Source organism: Vipera ursinii (genome assembly GCF_947247035.1).
Source record: "Vipera ursinii genome assembly, chromosome: 3".
Classification (NCBI taxonomy): Eukaryota; Metazoa; Chordata; class Lepidosauria; order Squamata; family Viperidae; genus Vipera; species Vipera ursinii.
In genome coordinates, this window is record NC_139516.1 from 162,501,403 (window position 1) to 162,516,532 (window position 15,130).

The 15,130-nt window shown below is 38.4% G+C and overlaps 1 protein-coding gene across 4 annotated transcripts in view; it reads right to left on the bottom strand.

The window, feature by feature from the left end:
- Positions 1-260: 260 nt before the first annotated feature.
- Positions 261-15,130, bottom strand: part of PTPRM (protein tyrosine phosphatase receptor type M) — a 488,223-nt gene continuing 473,353 nt past the window's right edge. For all 4 annotated transcript variants that reach the window (XM_083358729.1, XM_083358728.1, XM_083358727.1 and 1 more), the window contains 3 exons: positions 14,161-14,324; positions 2,095-2,230; positions 261-1,072 (listed from right to left, as the gene is read on the bottom strand). In XM_083358729.1, the coding sequence (XP_083214855.1) occupies positions 1,019-1,072; positions 2,095-2,230; positions 14,161-14,324 (354 nt within the window). In that variant the 3' untranslated portion in view covers positions 261-1,018. The remainder of the gene's footprint in view (positions 1,073-2,094; positions 2,231-14,160; positions 14,325-15,130) is intronic.

The window sequence follows — 15,130 nt, forward strand, 5'->3', positions numbered from 1 at the left end:
AATTGGAGAGCAGAATAGGTTTGGGAGATTCATGTATGCAAAGAATTTGCTCTAATGCTGAGTTGTAAACATAAAGAGAAAGAAGTTCTATTTACTGTATGCTATATTGAATAAAAAATTTGGAAACCCTTAGCTTTTCCTGAAGGTAAATGTGGGCCATAAGATGCTATATATTAAATGCGATTTTATAAAATATGTACTTATTTATTAAGCTGAAAATCCAGACGGGATAAGCAAATGTTTACAATACAATAAGCATTTCCAAGATTTAATAAAAATGATTGTCAGTCATTGTGCTTCACAAAAGATTTCTTTTTAATGAATAAATAATTTGATGAAATAAAAAATATTTACAATATAAACAACGAGAAAAGCTTTGGATATAGTAATCTGATCCTCCTGTATTTTTTCCATTTACTTAATGGATGTATATCAAATCACTTCTTCTGAAACAATACAAGTTGGACAGAAAATTGAAGTCAGCAAGATTAATATGGTCTGTGGGCGTAGCTTTTAGTTCAATTCAAGCTACGGGTGCTTTGTTTATTAGGAGCAAATACAATACAAATATAACTAAAGTACAGTATCAAAATGTTAGGCAGCATTCTCCACAGAACAAAAATGTACACTAGGCTTTAACAATAACAAGGATCACTGGCAACAAAAAAAAATAGTACAACAGAAAGGTACAAACATTGTCATTGAGACTAGAATTGTGCTCTTGGATTGATCAGATGACTAGGCAGGTATAGTAGGGCTCTTCAATGGGTTTGCATGATAGTGGTGTCCAGTCCCAGAGTGTGTTAGTGTGAGACTGTGACTCAAGCAACAGCCATACTGTGGGAAATGGGCAGTGCAAGCATTTTTGGAAAGACTCTCTTGGGCTCTTAAAAAGAGCCGATACAAAGCAATTAAAGTGTAACACTGAGAAGTTCTCATCTCATACACACAGATATCATAAAGCAACACGCTTGGACTGTGCTAATGAAACATTTTGTCTCCCCTGTTACTTGCAGTATCAGCCAGAATTCAAGTACTCCAAAGCCACTTCATAGCAGAATTTATATTGATCCTGGAGAGTCAAAACAAGAAAAGGAAGGAAGTTAGTTGTAGCAAGAAGTTAAAGAAAACCAAGTTGTATAATGAATTAATTACAAATATTTTATGAAAAAGTTTTCTCTGTAGATTTTTTTCTATCTTTTAGACAGGGCCACTGTGACTCAGTCTGGAAAACACACATGGATTGGTAATAAGATAATAGAGATATACAATGTAGTCTGCCATAAGTGGAATACTTGGAAATCTAGATAAAAAAGATCTCTGCGTGTGTCTTGCAAGAATATAAATAAATACATAAAATTACAAATAGTGATTATACAGCATAAACTAAATACTTTATTTCACTACATAAGGCGACTTTTTAGTAAATCGTCAAATAATGCCACTGGAATTTCTTCATGACTAAAGGACCAACACAACTTCTTATAGTAATTGTGAACAAAATAGACTGTATCTTGACATACTCAATTGTCATATAAGCATGTGCATACTTACACACACATAAAACACCAATGGCCTTTCAGCCTTTCTACACTTGAAGTAGTTTCATACAGCACAACACAAGAAAATAATTGCTCCTGGCCCTTTGTTTCTGAACTCTTTTAATCTTTCTTCAAGATAGAAGAACCATAATTAAATGCGATACACTAAATGTCAAACTGAAATTCACAGTCTTGATAAATATTAGATTAAGCTATTTATAAAATATATAATTTGAAAATCTGACACTTCATTTTACATGACTATTATTTCTGCCATACAAAGTCTGCTCTCTTTTTGGATTGCCCTGCCAGAAAAAGAAAATTAATAAGGGTGTTCTGTTTAAAGTTGTTACATTTGCACAAAAAGTCTAACACACCTTGAACAAGACTCAAGAAGTAGCATAAAAATACTTTTATAAGTCAAGTGATTTCATTATCCCCTTTAGAAAACAACAGGCTTGCTTTTACTCCACATAAATCACAAAAATGTCACTATGTCTTATGAGAACAGAAATAATTTTCTACTTAGTGGTACAGTTTAAAGAGCTCCTACCAGAAGATCCACCATATTCGGCTTATTATTCCTCAGAGTCTTCACAGCATGGAATACATCAACGGCCCTCTGGTGTTGTAACATTTCACAAACAATACTGATTGCACAAAACGTCCCACTGCGGCCACCACCATTTCTATAAGAAAAACAGCAAAATCACTTGATTATGTTTTAGATTTTGTTATTACAGTAGTTAAGGATTTTTTCACCTTATTCTCCTAAAATAAGCTTATTTTATTTCATTATACAACCAATGAGTGTTCATGTTATCTAAATAGTCCATCCACAGACTGGATTTGCTGTACCATACACTAAACAGAATAAATATTTACTGCTTGTGACGAGTCTTGCTATTGCCTTTGGGATCCTAGAATTGTCATCTTCCTGGCTCTTTTAAGCTTATGCACAAAATTACTTTATCCACACTTGTTAGGCTAAGTTAAAAATTATATTAGGAATCGTGTTGACAATGCAACTTGAGTTGAACCAATGCATTGGTGATATATAGATATATAATATATTTGATTTGAATTTTACCTGTCATTCAAGAGATCAAAGCAAAATATGCAGTACTCCTACTTCTTATTTCTCTCTACCAAACAACCCTGTCAAGTGGTCTGAACTGAGAGAGATTGATTGGCATAATGTCTTCAACTGTTCTTACATGGGTTGGGGTGGTTTAGCATCTTCGTCTTTCCACTCTCAAAATACCTCATAACAATTAATGATTAACTTTATATAACAGTTAACACTTTGGTTTTGGTCTACTGGACTATATAAAATTGACAACTGTGGCCTGTTCAAAAAGCCATATTAAAATAAATCGGGGTTTACTTCAATCTTGAATGTTTGTGTTGATACTGAAATCTACAATATTTCATCCATTTGCTACTGAGGATTTTTGAGAGTTCCCAATTTTTATTACATTATTTATTAAATTATCAAATGTTATTAATCAAAAATAATTATTTCAGAAAAAATACCCTGTTTTCTAAATTAAGTGGAACTATTATGATTATTTGCTCAGACCTAACCAAGAGGGCACCTGCCTTAGACATCTAGACCAGTGGTGGCAAACCTTTTAGAGACTGAGTGCCCAAACTGCAACCCAAAACCCACTTATTTATCGCTGGGTGCCAGGTGGGCGTGGCCCACTGGGTGGCTGTGGTGGTTATGGAAGATTGGGTGGGTGTGGCCAAGGTGGGTGTGGTCGCCTCAATGTTGCTCATGGGGGGGATACCTGTGGGGGGTGGGCAGGGTTGGAGGAGCTCCAGGAAGTCTCTGGCAGGTGGGGCAGTAGGCAGGAGACTCATCCTGTGGGGTGAAGCGAGGCAGGATGGGGGTGCCATTGCCATGGGGCAGGGCAAGGGCTGGGGGAGCTGCTGCCTGACACAATCGGCCCCTGCACGCAGAGGCCAGTGAACGCATGGGGGCCAACGGTGTCCGTCAGTAGCCACAGCCTGCCGGCCCCTCGACAGGCGCACTCTGGGGCTCCGCAGCCCATCACCAGCAGTTCAAAGAAGCCACCTCAGAAATGGATGGTCAGCCAACAGCTGAAGAGGTGATGCAGTGGGTCATGCCTGGGAAAAGGAGAGCATGCGAGGCCAGGAGGGACAGGATGTGGGGGAGGGAAACCAGCCGTGCCAGGATGCATTCAGCCATGTGGGACCTCGACAAATTAGCAGGCGGCTGGTTGAAGAGGGACAGTTGCCACTTCCGAGGCATGGCACAAGTGCCCACAGAGAGGGCTCTGGGTGCCGCCTTTGGCACCCGTGCCATAGGTTCGCCACCTCTGATCTAGACTATTGCAACACCCTCTTAAATGAATCTATCTTATAGCTTTTAAAGAACCTTCATATGTTGTTATAAAAATGACAATGAGCTTTGACTTCCGGTGGCGGCGCGGCGCCGGAGACAGCCCTTTCGGGCTGCCCGCGGCTCAGCTGTGTTGTTTCCACCCGAAACAGCGCCGATCAGCTGTTCGGGTGGATTCGAAGCCCCCTCCTCGGGAGAAGAGGAGGGGGTGAGGCCCCAGGTAGGGGTTGAGTTCTCCGGGGCCGCCTGAGCTTAAAGCTTGGGCGGCTGAAGGATCGAACTCCCCCGTAGCCTGGGTCGCTCCCAGCTGGTCAGCGTCTCTGCTCCGTGATTTCTGGAGCGGAGCCAGGCGTTTGCGACCACCCCTGCCAGAAGGAAAGACCATGGAATAAAAGGAGCAGGCAGAGCGGTACAGGAGGAAAAGGTGAAGAGGACTTTTATTGCTGCTTTCTAGCTTAATGGACTTTATAAATTTAAAAGTGAAAGTGCGTAGTAAGTGAAAGTAAAGATGGCGGCTAAATCTCCCCCAAAAACTCTTCGGAGTGCTGGAACTTCTCCGGTGCAACAGTCATCATTGCAGGTGTTGCTTCCTTCTGATGTATTGACACCGAAGGATTTACAAGATGCTCTTGAAAAATATGCCCAGGTAATTCTGGAAACAATGGGTGATAAATTTGCAAAGATGGAGGAGAAATTGGAGGAGAGAATAGAAGAGAGGATGGAAGAGAAGTTCAGAGTGATGAAGGTAGACATTTTGTCTTCAGTGTATAGAGTGGCTGAATATGTGGAAGATTTGGATGAAAAAGTGGAAGATTTGACTCAAAAGAATGCCATATTAGAAGCAAAAGTATTGGAGAATGAAGATTTAAGAGACAAAATGGACAGAGAACTGAGTCTTGCTCAATATTACCAGATGCAGTATGCTGTTAGAATCAGAGGTTTAAAAGAGAATTTTAAGGAAGACTTAAAGCAGCTGATTTCTGAGGCTCTGGAAGTAGTATTGACTCAGCCAGCATCTGAAATAAAGGGAGGCATGGATAAAGTGTTTCGTGTGAATTCATGGATTGCTAGACAGAGAAAGCTACCTAGAGATGTGGTGGTTTATTTTGTAAAGAGGGAAATTAGAGATGAAGTTATTCAAGCTGCCTATGATACTAAAGTTGTGATTGCTGATCAAGAAGTTTTGGTTCTAAAAGAAATTCCTCCAAAGATTTTAAGGAGAAGGAAGGATTTTACATTTTTAGTGCAAGAGCTCAAGCAACGAGATATAAGGTTCAGATGGGAGATTCCAGTTGGGTTGATGGTGATGCATGAAGGTAAAAGGTACCGTCTGGCCACTGTGATGCAGGCGCGTGATTTTTACAATAACGTTTTAAAAGCAACCCCACTATCACTTCTGGAAGCTGCAAAGGGATTTGGAGAAGGAGAACATCAAGAGGCTGAAGATGGACAGACAGAGGAGAATGGTGCTGGAGGAGACCAAGCTACAACTTCTTTGGATGATCCTAGAGAGCAGAGGGTGACGCGTGCTGCTTTAAAACGATCAAAAAAAATAAATAAAAGAACAAGATCAGCAGAAGTCTATGGAATTTCCAAAACGTACTTACAGCCAAGCAGTGGGAGGAGCACGGCCTAAAAAAGATAGTCCTATTAAAGCAGTGCTCCAAGAGCTTTGGGATGATATGCATGGCAATTAAATTTTTAACTTGGAACGTTAATGGACTAAATTCACCACAGAAGAGGAAGAAAGTTTTTCAATATTTAAAACAATTCAAGATAGATGTTATATGTTTGCAAGAAACGCATATTAGGGTTGTGGACCAAAAGTATTTATCGAACCTAAGGTTGGGCACGCAATTTGTTGCTTCTGCAATGAATAAGAAAAATGGAGTGGTTGTTTATGTTAAAAGTGCTTTAACAGCGGACTTAATTGAGGCAGATAAGCATGGAAGATACGTTATGATAGAGTTGCTGCTAGAAGGTAAAAAGATGCTTTTAGTTGGATTATATGCTCCTAATCAACAACAAGCTGACTTTTTTTAGTTTATTTCATACAAAGCTTACCCAGTTGGATTATAAATCTTTTATTTTTATGGGGGATTGGAATGGTGTTTTGGATGTACAGATGGACAAGGCTGGAGCTTTTAAGCATGTCCCAAGTCATGCTAGATTGCCTAAATCCTTTTTTGAAATGAAGGATGACTTGGAACTGCGAGATATTTGGCGTGAAAGACATTCGCATGAAAAGGATTATACTTTTTTTCTGACAGATATCAATCTTTTTCCAGGATCGATTTTATTTTGTTGACTAATGACTTTTTTTCAAGGATTAAGAAGGAAGGATTTTTTTGAAATTAATATGAATAAGGGCACCTCTATGGACATGGTTTGGGATGCTAGCAAGGCCTATATGAGAGGGGTGTTGATATATATGAACAATAAACATAGATGTGCTGTGGAAGCTAGGAGGAAAGAATTGGAGAATGAAATAAAGGAAAAAGAAAAGGCTTTGATTTTGAATCCAGAGGATGTGAAGTCTAAGGAGGCTATTAAACTGTTAAGAGGAATGGATTGAGTATATCCAGAACAAATATGGGACTAAGAAGTTTCATGTAGCATTTGAATAAGTCTTCCTTTCTTTCTTTTTTTTGTTTTCTGTTTTTTTTAAAATATATTTTATATTAATAGTGTTTGTAGTTATCCAATATGAGCTAGAGAGTGATAGATTTTAGAGTTTATGGTTATTAGCATATGGTTGTTTATGATTCTTTTTTTGTTTTTTATACCTTGTACTTAGCTCTGGGAAGTCGGGGGTGGGTGGGGAGGGGGGGAGGGGTAAGGAGGGAGGGATAGGGGAGGGGTAGGGGGGATTGTCAAAGATAAAATGTATGATAAAACTTTTCAATAAAAAAAAATGACAATGAGCTTTGAGATCAGGGCCACAATATATCTTTCCTTTAGCAATTGTGAATGGTATCAATTTGTTTTTGTACACACTTCAAATGACTGATGAGCTTTTAAAAGGTTATGATTTTTACACAATACCTTTAAACTTCTTTCTCCCATACAAGATCTGATGGAAAAACTTATTTCTATCATCAAACTATGAGGGGGATAGAAGAAAGAGTCTAACTTACAACAATTTGCAACAAATGGCAGAAATAACAAAAAAGCTTCTTTCAATATATAAGGAACAAGAAGAAAGTCAATAAAATGATCAGATCAATAATGGGAAAAGACAGCAAGAAGATGATGGGCACAGGGAGAAAGGGGAACTTCTTAATTCCTTATTTGCATCTATTTTCACACAAGAGGAAAAAAATAACACAACCTATCAAAAGCAGCACTATGGGAGACACAATAGAAATGCAGATCAAAATAGATAAGGAATTGGTAACACCTGTTCATTTTAGACAAGTTCAAACCACTAGGACGAGATGATTTCTATTCCAGGGTACTGAAAGAACTGACAGATGTGATCTTGGAATCACTGAACAAAATCTTTCAGAGCTCCTGGAACCCAGGGGAACTATCAGAGGATAAATAGAGCTGATGTGATTGCAAGCTTCAAGAAAGGAGAAAAAAGTGGATCCAGGAAACTATAGACCAATCAGCTTGGTATCAATACTTGGGAAAACCCTGGAAAAGATTGTTGTGATTCAGGGTCAGCCTGTGGGTTCGGCAGTTGGGTTGGACGACTCAGAGGAGGAGGGGGGTGTTGAAGAGCTTGCTGATGAGAGCCCTCAGCCAGGCCCCTCCCACCTGGTCACGACGGAGACCCAGCTGTGTGAGCCTGACAGCGTGGATGAAGATGACCCACAGCTGGCCCTGTTCAAGGACACCCGACGCAGGAGGCAGTCAATCAGGAGTAAACAGAGGAAGGCAATGGGGCACCTCGGAAGGAGGCAGAGAGAAGCCACGCCCTGAACTGTATAAAAGGGGAATGCATGGGAGGGCTGGTTTGCTGAAGGCAACCGCTTGAATAGTTCCTGTTTCATAGCTCCTGTTTCATGGTTGGTGTCTTGTTTTGCTCTGTTTTATGTTAATAAATTTGGCAGGCTTAATTCCAGCCTCTTGCCGTTTGTAAAGGGGTTGTCCCTGCCTTTTCTGCAGGGCCGGTAGCAGGCTGGTACAGAACAAAGATAATCAAACAGTGGATTTCTGAGCACCTAGAAATGAACAAGGTGATCTGTTGAAGTTTAGCATGGGTTTGTTAAAAACAGATCATTCCAGACAAACCTTATTATCTTCTTTGATAAAGTGACTAAATTGGTGGATCAGGGAAGAGTTGTGGATATAGTTTACTCTGACTTCAGTAAGGCATTTGACAAAGCTTACTTCTTGGCAACCACGTGGGATAGATAGTACCTCTACCAGATGGAAACAGGGTAAGAAAGAAAATTGATGGCCCTAGTGGTCCACTGAGTCTGTCCTTTTAGTTTTTTGTTTTCTTTAAAATTTATTTACTTATTATTTTTTATTTTTTCATTTTTGTTGGATGATAGATACATGTTTATCCGAAGCATGTTTAAACTGATGACTGACCTTCACTGCAAGTTGGTTCTGACATTTATATTTTATTTTGTTTTATTATTTCATTTTATTCATTATTTTATTTTATTTTATTAAATTTATTAAATTTAGCCTAAACTTCCACTACTCTTACTGTGAAGTAATACTTTCTAAGATTACTTTTGAACTTCCCTCCCATCAGTTTGAGGTTATACCCCTGTATCCTTGACTTTTGCTGAATATTGAAAATACTGCCTTCTAGAACCTTATTCACACCCTTAACATATTTAAGGGTTTCAAACATGTCTTTCCTTTCCCTTCTGTCCTTCAGCTGTACAATCCTTCCTGATATGTTTTGTTCCTTGGACCATTTTTGTTGCTTAGTCTCATTGATAGTTTTTTTTAAGTGTGATCTCCAGAACTGGACACAGTATTTCAAATGGGGTCTGACTAAAAACCTATATAGCAGGATTAAGACCTCCTTTTTCTTCCTGGTGATCCTTTAATGATGCATCCCAGAATTTTGTTCGCCTTCATAGCTGCCTGGTCACATTTTGCAGTCATACACTTTTAGCACACCTAAATCCTTTTCTTCTATTGCTCTAACACCATACCCCCACAATAGTGTACCCTGCTAGAGAATTCCTTTTCCCTAAGTGCATGATCTTACATTTAGAAACACTGGGCTGCAGTTTCCACAGTTTTGGTTAATTTTCTAGCAATGCCAAATCATTTTTCCATATTACAAATACCCCCAGGAACATCAACTCTATTGTACAACAAGAAGTTCCCTCAGATCTCTGTGATGAATACTATCCAGACCCATTGCTTTATTAAGCTTTAAAAGGACTAGCTCACCTGAACCGCTAAAATCCCTGGAAGAAACCTGCCTTGGTTGATCCTCCAACCTATTTTGTTACTGGCTTCTATTTCTGAGAAAACTGAGCAGAAGCATTTGTTTAGATCAGGGGTGTCAAACTCAATTTCACTGAGGGCCACATCAGCATTGCGGTTGCCCTCAGGGGGCCAGGTGGGTATGGCCAGGGTGGGCGTGGCCTACTGGGTGGGCGTGGCTAGAGTGAGTATGGCCTACTGGGTGGGTGTGGCCAGCTCTACATCATTCGCATCAAGGGTGCCTATGGGGGCCTGGTCAGGAGTGGGACAGTTCTGAGGGTCTCTGGCAGAAGGAGGGTCTCTGGACCAGGGCCAAGGCAATGGGGGCCGTTCCCTCACTGTTTCCAGGATGGCTTCGCGGGCCACATGAAACCACTTCACGGGCCGGATCCGGCCCCCGGGCCTTGTGGTTGACATGTCTGGTTTAGATGGTTTGCTATAGCCAAGTATCCCTTAAGATAAGAATTGTTTGCATTTTTTATTTTAGTGATTGCACAGTTTTTTCTCCTTCTGTTGCCAATGTACCTAAAAACGCTTTTAGGTACATTAGCGACAGAAGGAGCAAAAATTGTGCAGATGGATTCTAAGTTGCCTGACTGATTGTATTCAGCATGTAGTCCTCAATGGAACTATGTCTACATGGAGGGGAGCATACAGTGGGATGCCTCAAGGTTCTGTCTTGAGCCCAGTGCTCATCAACATCTTCATAAGTTATCTAGGTAAGAAATAGAAGGAGAACTTAACAAATTTGCAGACAACATCAAGCTATGGGGAATTGCCAACACTTTGGAGGATAGATTCAACATTCAGAAGAGTCTTGACAACTTGACCATTAGACCCTATATCTGTATCCTCAGGTATAGATTCATATCTATGTTAAAACTGAACAGCACTCCCTCAACAGAGGGGGAGGGATACAACAGCAACTATCTCCTGTTTACAATGCTGACCTTTCAACAGTCCCAAGACGGTTCCACACCCATCTACACTCTGATTCAGATGACTCTGAGGATACAGATAAAACCCCAAGTGGCCTTAACAACTGTCTGAGAGACACCAACCCTCAGAGTGCTAATGACCAGATAACTGCAAAGAATATAAATCCTTCCATTCCCCACTAGCTGGTTAGAACTGAAAAAGCTTCTTGAATGAGAAGTGAAACATTTTCAACGAAAAAAGTCTAGTTGCCTGTCACGGTTCCGATTAATGAGACAGTTCAAACAACATTCAGGCATTGTTTTTCTAAAAGTCTATAATAATAAGAATGAAGCACTGGCACTCATGGAGGGATGCCAGAATCTGAAATCTCCTCCCCTAAGCACATCGTATCATACACAATTCCCTCCCTTAATTTCACGTCATAAATCACATTATCCAATTAGTTTAACATATGAAGTTTCACTTCCTTTCTTATCTTATCAAAACATTCCCCCCCCCTTCAGTGATTCAAAGCGAAGCAGTTTAAAGCTAAAGGCTGCCTCTTATATTGTCAGAGCAAAAACATCCAATGTTTTTGGAGAAAGCACCTTTGGGAAAAGTGAATATACTGTATATTAGGATCTTCAATGGCACATTCCTTATATATACTAATAATTAATACTATAGATTACTCAATTGGAGAAACTGTATTTATCCCAAGAATATCAGAACCCAGAACAGTTTATTGCAAACATGTGTTGCATGAGTTTAGATGCATGATTAAATTCAGCATGCTTTATCTTTGGTTATTTTTAGTTTTCTAGAGACTCACTCCCATTCTAGAAACCCTGTCATTTCCACAGCTATTCTAATCAGCATCTTTTAGACGGCACTTCATTGAAAATAATAAACCTTAATAATTACCAGAGTGCAGACTAGTTAGCTTGCAACTCTTTAAAGACAACATTCACAAATGGCTGATTTTCAAAAGAACTACAATATGGCACATCTGTCACATCCAGACATTATGAAAAGAATGCTCCCTGCTGCCAAAATACCGGATAATATTGTGCTATACTTTCAGCATCTAATTAAACTAAAGTCATTTAAAAGGATTATGTTGGAAGTTTTTTCCCCTTCCTATTCTACCTCAAAGTGCCATGCACGTGTGCACACACACAAGAGGTGGTACAATCATTTAATATCATGAGTAATCAAGAGAGATAATATCAATTTGCATTTGAAAAAAACCTCCCAGATGTGCATCTCAAAGCACTAATGAGCTAAACCTCCCAAAATAAAATATTATAATTTTTATTCAACAGGTGAGAAAACTACAAAACAGTGTGATAAAACTACCGGACCATGATCAGCTGAAAAGTGGGGTAATTTTAACAAAATCTAGGTAATCTTTAATTTTTTTTAAAAAAACCTTATATTTCAGTCAGGCTGTGATCTGATTGCATGTACATAAGTGTGTGTGAGAGAAAGATGGAGAGACACAAAGTGAAGAAACACATAAGTTAACATATGCCAAGCCATGTTTTGATCACCATTTACTGAATAATCCACAAATGGTTAGGTTCTCACAATGATTACCCTCAAAAATCAAATGGGTGGGTTAACAAAATTTGCCAAACAAAATTACCATTTATTCTGATTTGTCTTAGACTAAGGTTAGTAAGAAAAGGAGGAAGATATAAAAAAGAGCAATTGAAATATTGGTTCAGTTTAGCCATGGTCTGGTTGTCATGGAAAATGGTTTTATAAGTGGTGGTCCAAACTTCACAATATTTCAAACAAATAATTTCCCATTGTGCGTCAATTTTTTTTGTACTCAGGCATTTTTTTGGTTAGGCTCAATCCCTGGTGACTGCGCAGGCAAACAAAAGTATTCTCTATCGTGACCTATCTTTAGCAACAACCATAATTCTTCTAAAGAAATTCTTTTAATCTCGGCCCCATCTATCCCTCTTATTTATTGTTTTCTTCTTCATCTCTCAACTGGCCAAATGTAGTTATTTTTTTCCTAGTCCTTCGTCCACTTGTATCACATTCCCAAAGTAGATAAATTTCTTCTTGCCCCAAACATTGTTTTAACTTCAACTGTTCTCAACTTTATTGTCACAGAAATGTCCTTATCCGGTGTAATCTTGTCTGTCACAGCCGTTCTCCTTAAAATTAATCTCAGCTTTACTTCTTTAGCATACTGTCCCCCTTTATTCTTAAACCTAAGAAAATCAAATTATCTATCATTCATCTACAGTTAATCAGATGTAAGCTAAGCAATCTTGTTTGCATCTTTGTTAACTAATGCTGATGTCCATTTAGTGCTACCAAGTGACACTACAAGAACAAAACTGATGTTTTTTTCAGCTGAAATTTCAATCTAATATTACCAGCTATGTAAAAAGCAACCTTCTATCACCATACAGAACAATGATTCTATGATGCCTTTATGCTTCAGGTTCTCCATTCAGTACAGTATTTTTCTCCCTTATTTTTCACCAAGGATTACCAACCTATTGCTTGCCTGACCACTAGATAGTAGCAAAGAGTTAGAGCTTTTGGTTTGTCTTGGCTGCCATCTAGCCCAACCTTTCTATCTTCCTTTAATCTCTTTTGTGTCTATTAGATCTCCTTCCTGATTACTTCTGAGCATTTCTAATTCCACTGTAGTTTTTTATATGATTTTTCTGAACACAGAGAACACTTCACCTTCTTTTTACTGTTTTTCTCTTTTTGCTGACATTCTCAAATAAGGTATTTTTCTTTGTTCTTTCTTACTAGTCCTAAAAGCCCCTATTCATGTTCTTCTCATCTTTGACATTTTTAGACTATTTTCACTTCAATTTTACAGTGCCTCATTTCTTTGTACGACTCATCAGATTCTCTAGTGCATAATTGATTCATTGTCTGAATCTGTTCTTTACATTGATCTTATATTCTTACTGCATACTGCCAGTATCAAATCTTGTTAACCCAGTCAGTTTCATTCTCTCAGGTTTAGCCTATATATTTGACATCAATAAATCATGGTGTATTCCACCAGGCTCAATAGATTGCACTTCTCATTCTTCCATTTCCTGATATGTTGTCAGTTTGACTGCAGTGTTGTGCATCCAGTAATGTCCATATGTAGACTCTGTATTTATGTTGCTTGAAACAGATTTGGCAATAAATAAAGAATTCTCTTTGCAAAAGTTTATCATATTATTTTCTTTGCCATTACACTATTGCAATCCAAATCTTCCTGAATTCCAATTATTTATTATTGGAATTCTATTCTTCTCTACGTCTCTGGGATGATTTAATCGCGTTTTCTGTACTTTGCAGAAAATTGACAATATGATTTTAGTGGTCCCTTCCAATTTCATGATATCATGAGTTACCTGCCAGCCAGTCCTTCTGAACCTCCTTCCCATGCAGTACAAATAGTATAAAATATGATGCAGCAGGAAGATGGGATGAAGCAGTGGCAGAAATGGTATCTTCTTCCTTACAAAGGAGCACAGTGAAATCCACCATTTTGCATCAAACAGGGTTAATAACATTACCTCCGGGAAACATATAAAAAGAGCAGAAAGACCACAGTCCTCTCTGATTTAGTTCTCAGTGTGGCAGTGCTCAGAGATATATTGTTTATACTGGACAATTATTGACAAACAGTTTGTCTATGAGTTTGTTACATTGCTTTTGGGCTGTAAATTAGGAACTCTCCAATCTGAATATTGCTTTTGCAATAATTTCACTAGGTGACTTTGGGGCAAGATATCTGCTCTCAAACTCACCCCCATCCTATAGGGACAATCATAGCTCTGTACAGAGTTGTAGAATTTGAATTAGATTAAAATCTAATTTGAATTCTAAACATCAGCTTCATAAGAGTTGCTGTTGTTGATCACCTTAACAGTTGTATTCACTTACAAGCAATGGACAAGTGTACGGCCTTCTCCTCCATTGTATTCTTCCTGCCACTTGTCCACTTGACGTATGAGTTTCAAAAAAGACCGTTTAGATACTGGTGTGTCTCTGTACATAGGCCATCCAAGGAACTGAAATTGCTGCACCATTCGGTAGCCATCCTGGGGCTGTGGGGACCCAACCAACAGGGGAAGAAAAAAAGACAGCGTTATTTATTCTGAGTTCAAATAATATGCACATTACACCCTTGCCCTTAACATTGTTATAGAAGATTGCTCCTTAAAATGTTCGAAAGAAATTTACATTTCAAAGTTATGACTTAGAATCTCAGATTTAAGATGATATTTTAAACAGCTAAAAATATAGATATGCTGAAGTGAAACAATGGTACAGCTGCAAGAGCCAAATATATGATTAATATTATAGCAATCACAAACTACCAAGCTGAAATTTGCGATATAATTTCATCAGTGTTGCTCTTTTAATATGCTTGTCATTGTCAAATTTCTGAAATGAACTTTCATTCTGATGACTGATTGTTAACATGCTAAATACAGACTAATTCGTTCAGAATAACCTCTCCCTTCTTTGGCATCTTTGGAAAACTGTACTTGTCTGTTGAAAATTTCTACTAATTTATAACAAAAGGAAAAAGAAAAAATGTTTTCCAATTTCTCAGCTCTATTGACAGATACTTGTGATTTGAAAAAAATCTTCAGGGTTATTGATTTGTTGACTCTGTAACTAATGTTAAAAATGTTCAAAATATAAATGTATGTATCCTTAATTCTGGCAAATAAATAAATAACCAGGTAAAAGGCCTCGCAAAGTTGTTCAGTGAGTGTTCTTCATTCTTGTATGTTATTAAGCAGTTTAACACTAACCAGATACGGTCTAGATTTTATAAATTCATCCAAATCCTGGCAACACTTTTGTTCCAGCTGAAGCTTCTAGGCTGGTACCAATTATAGAA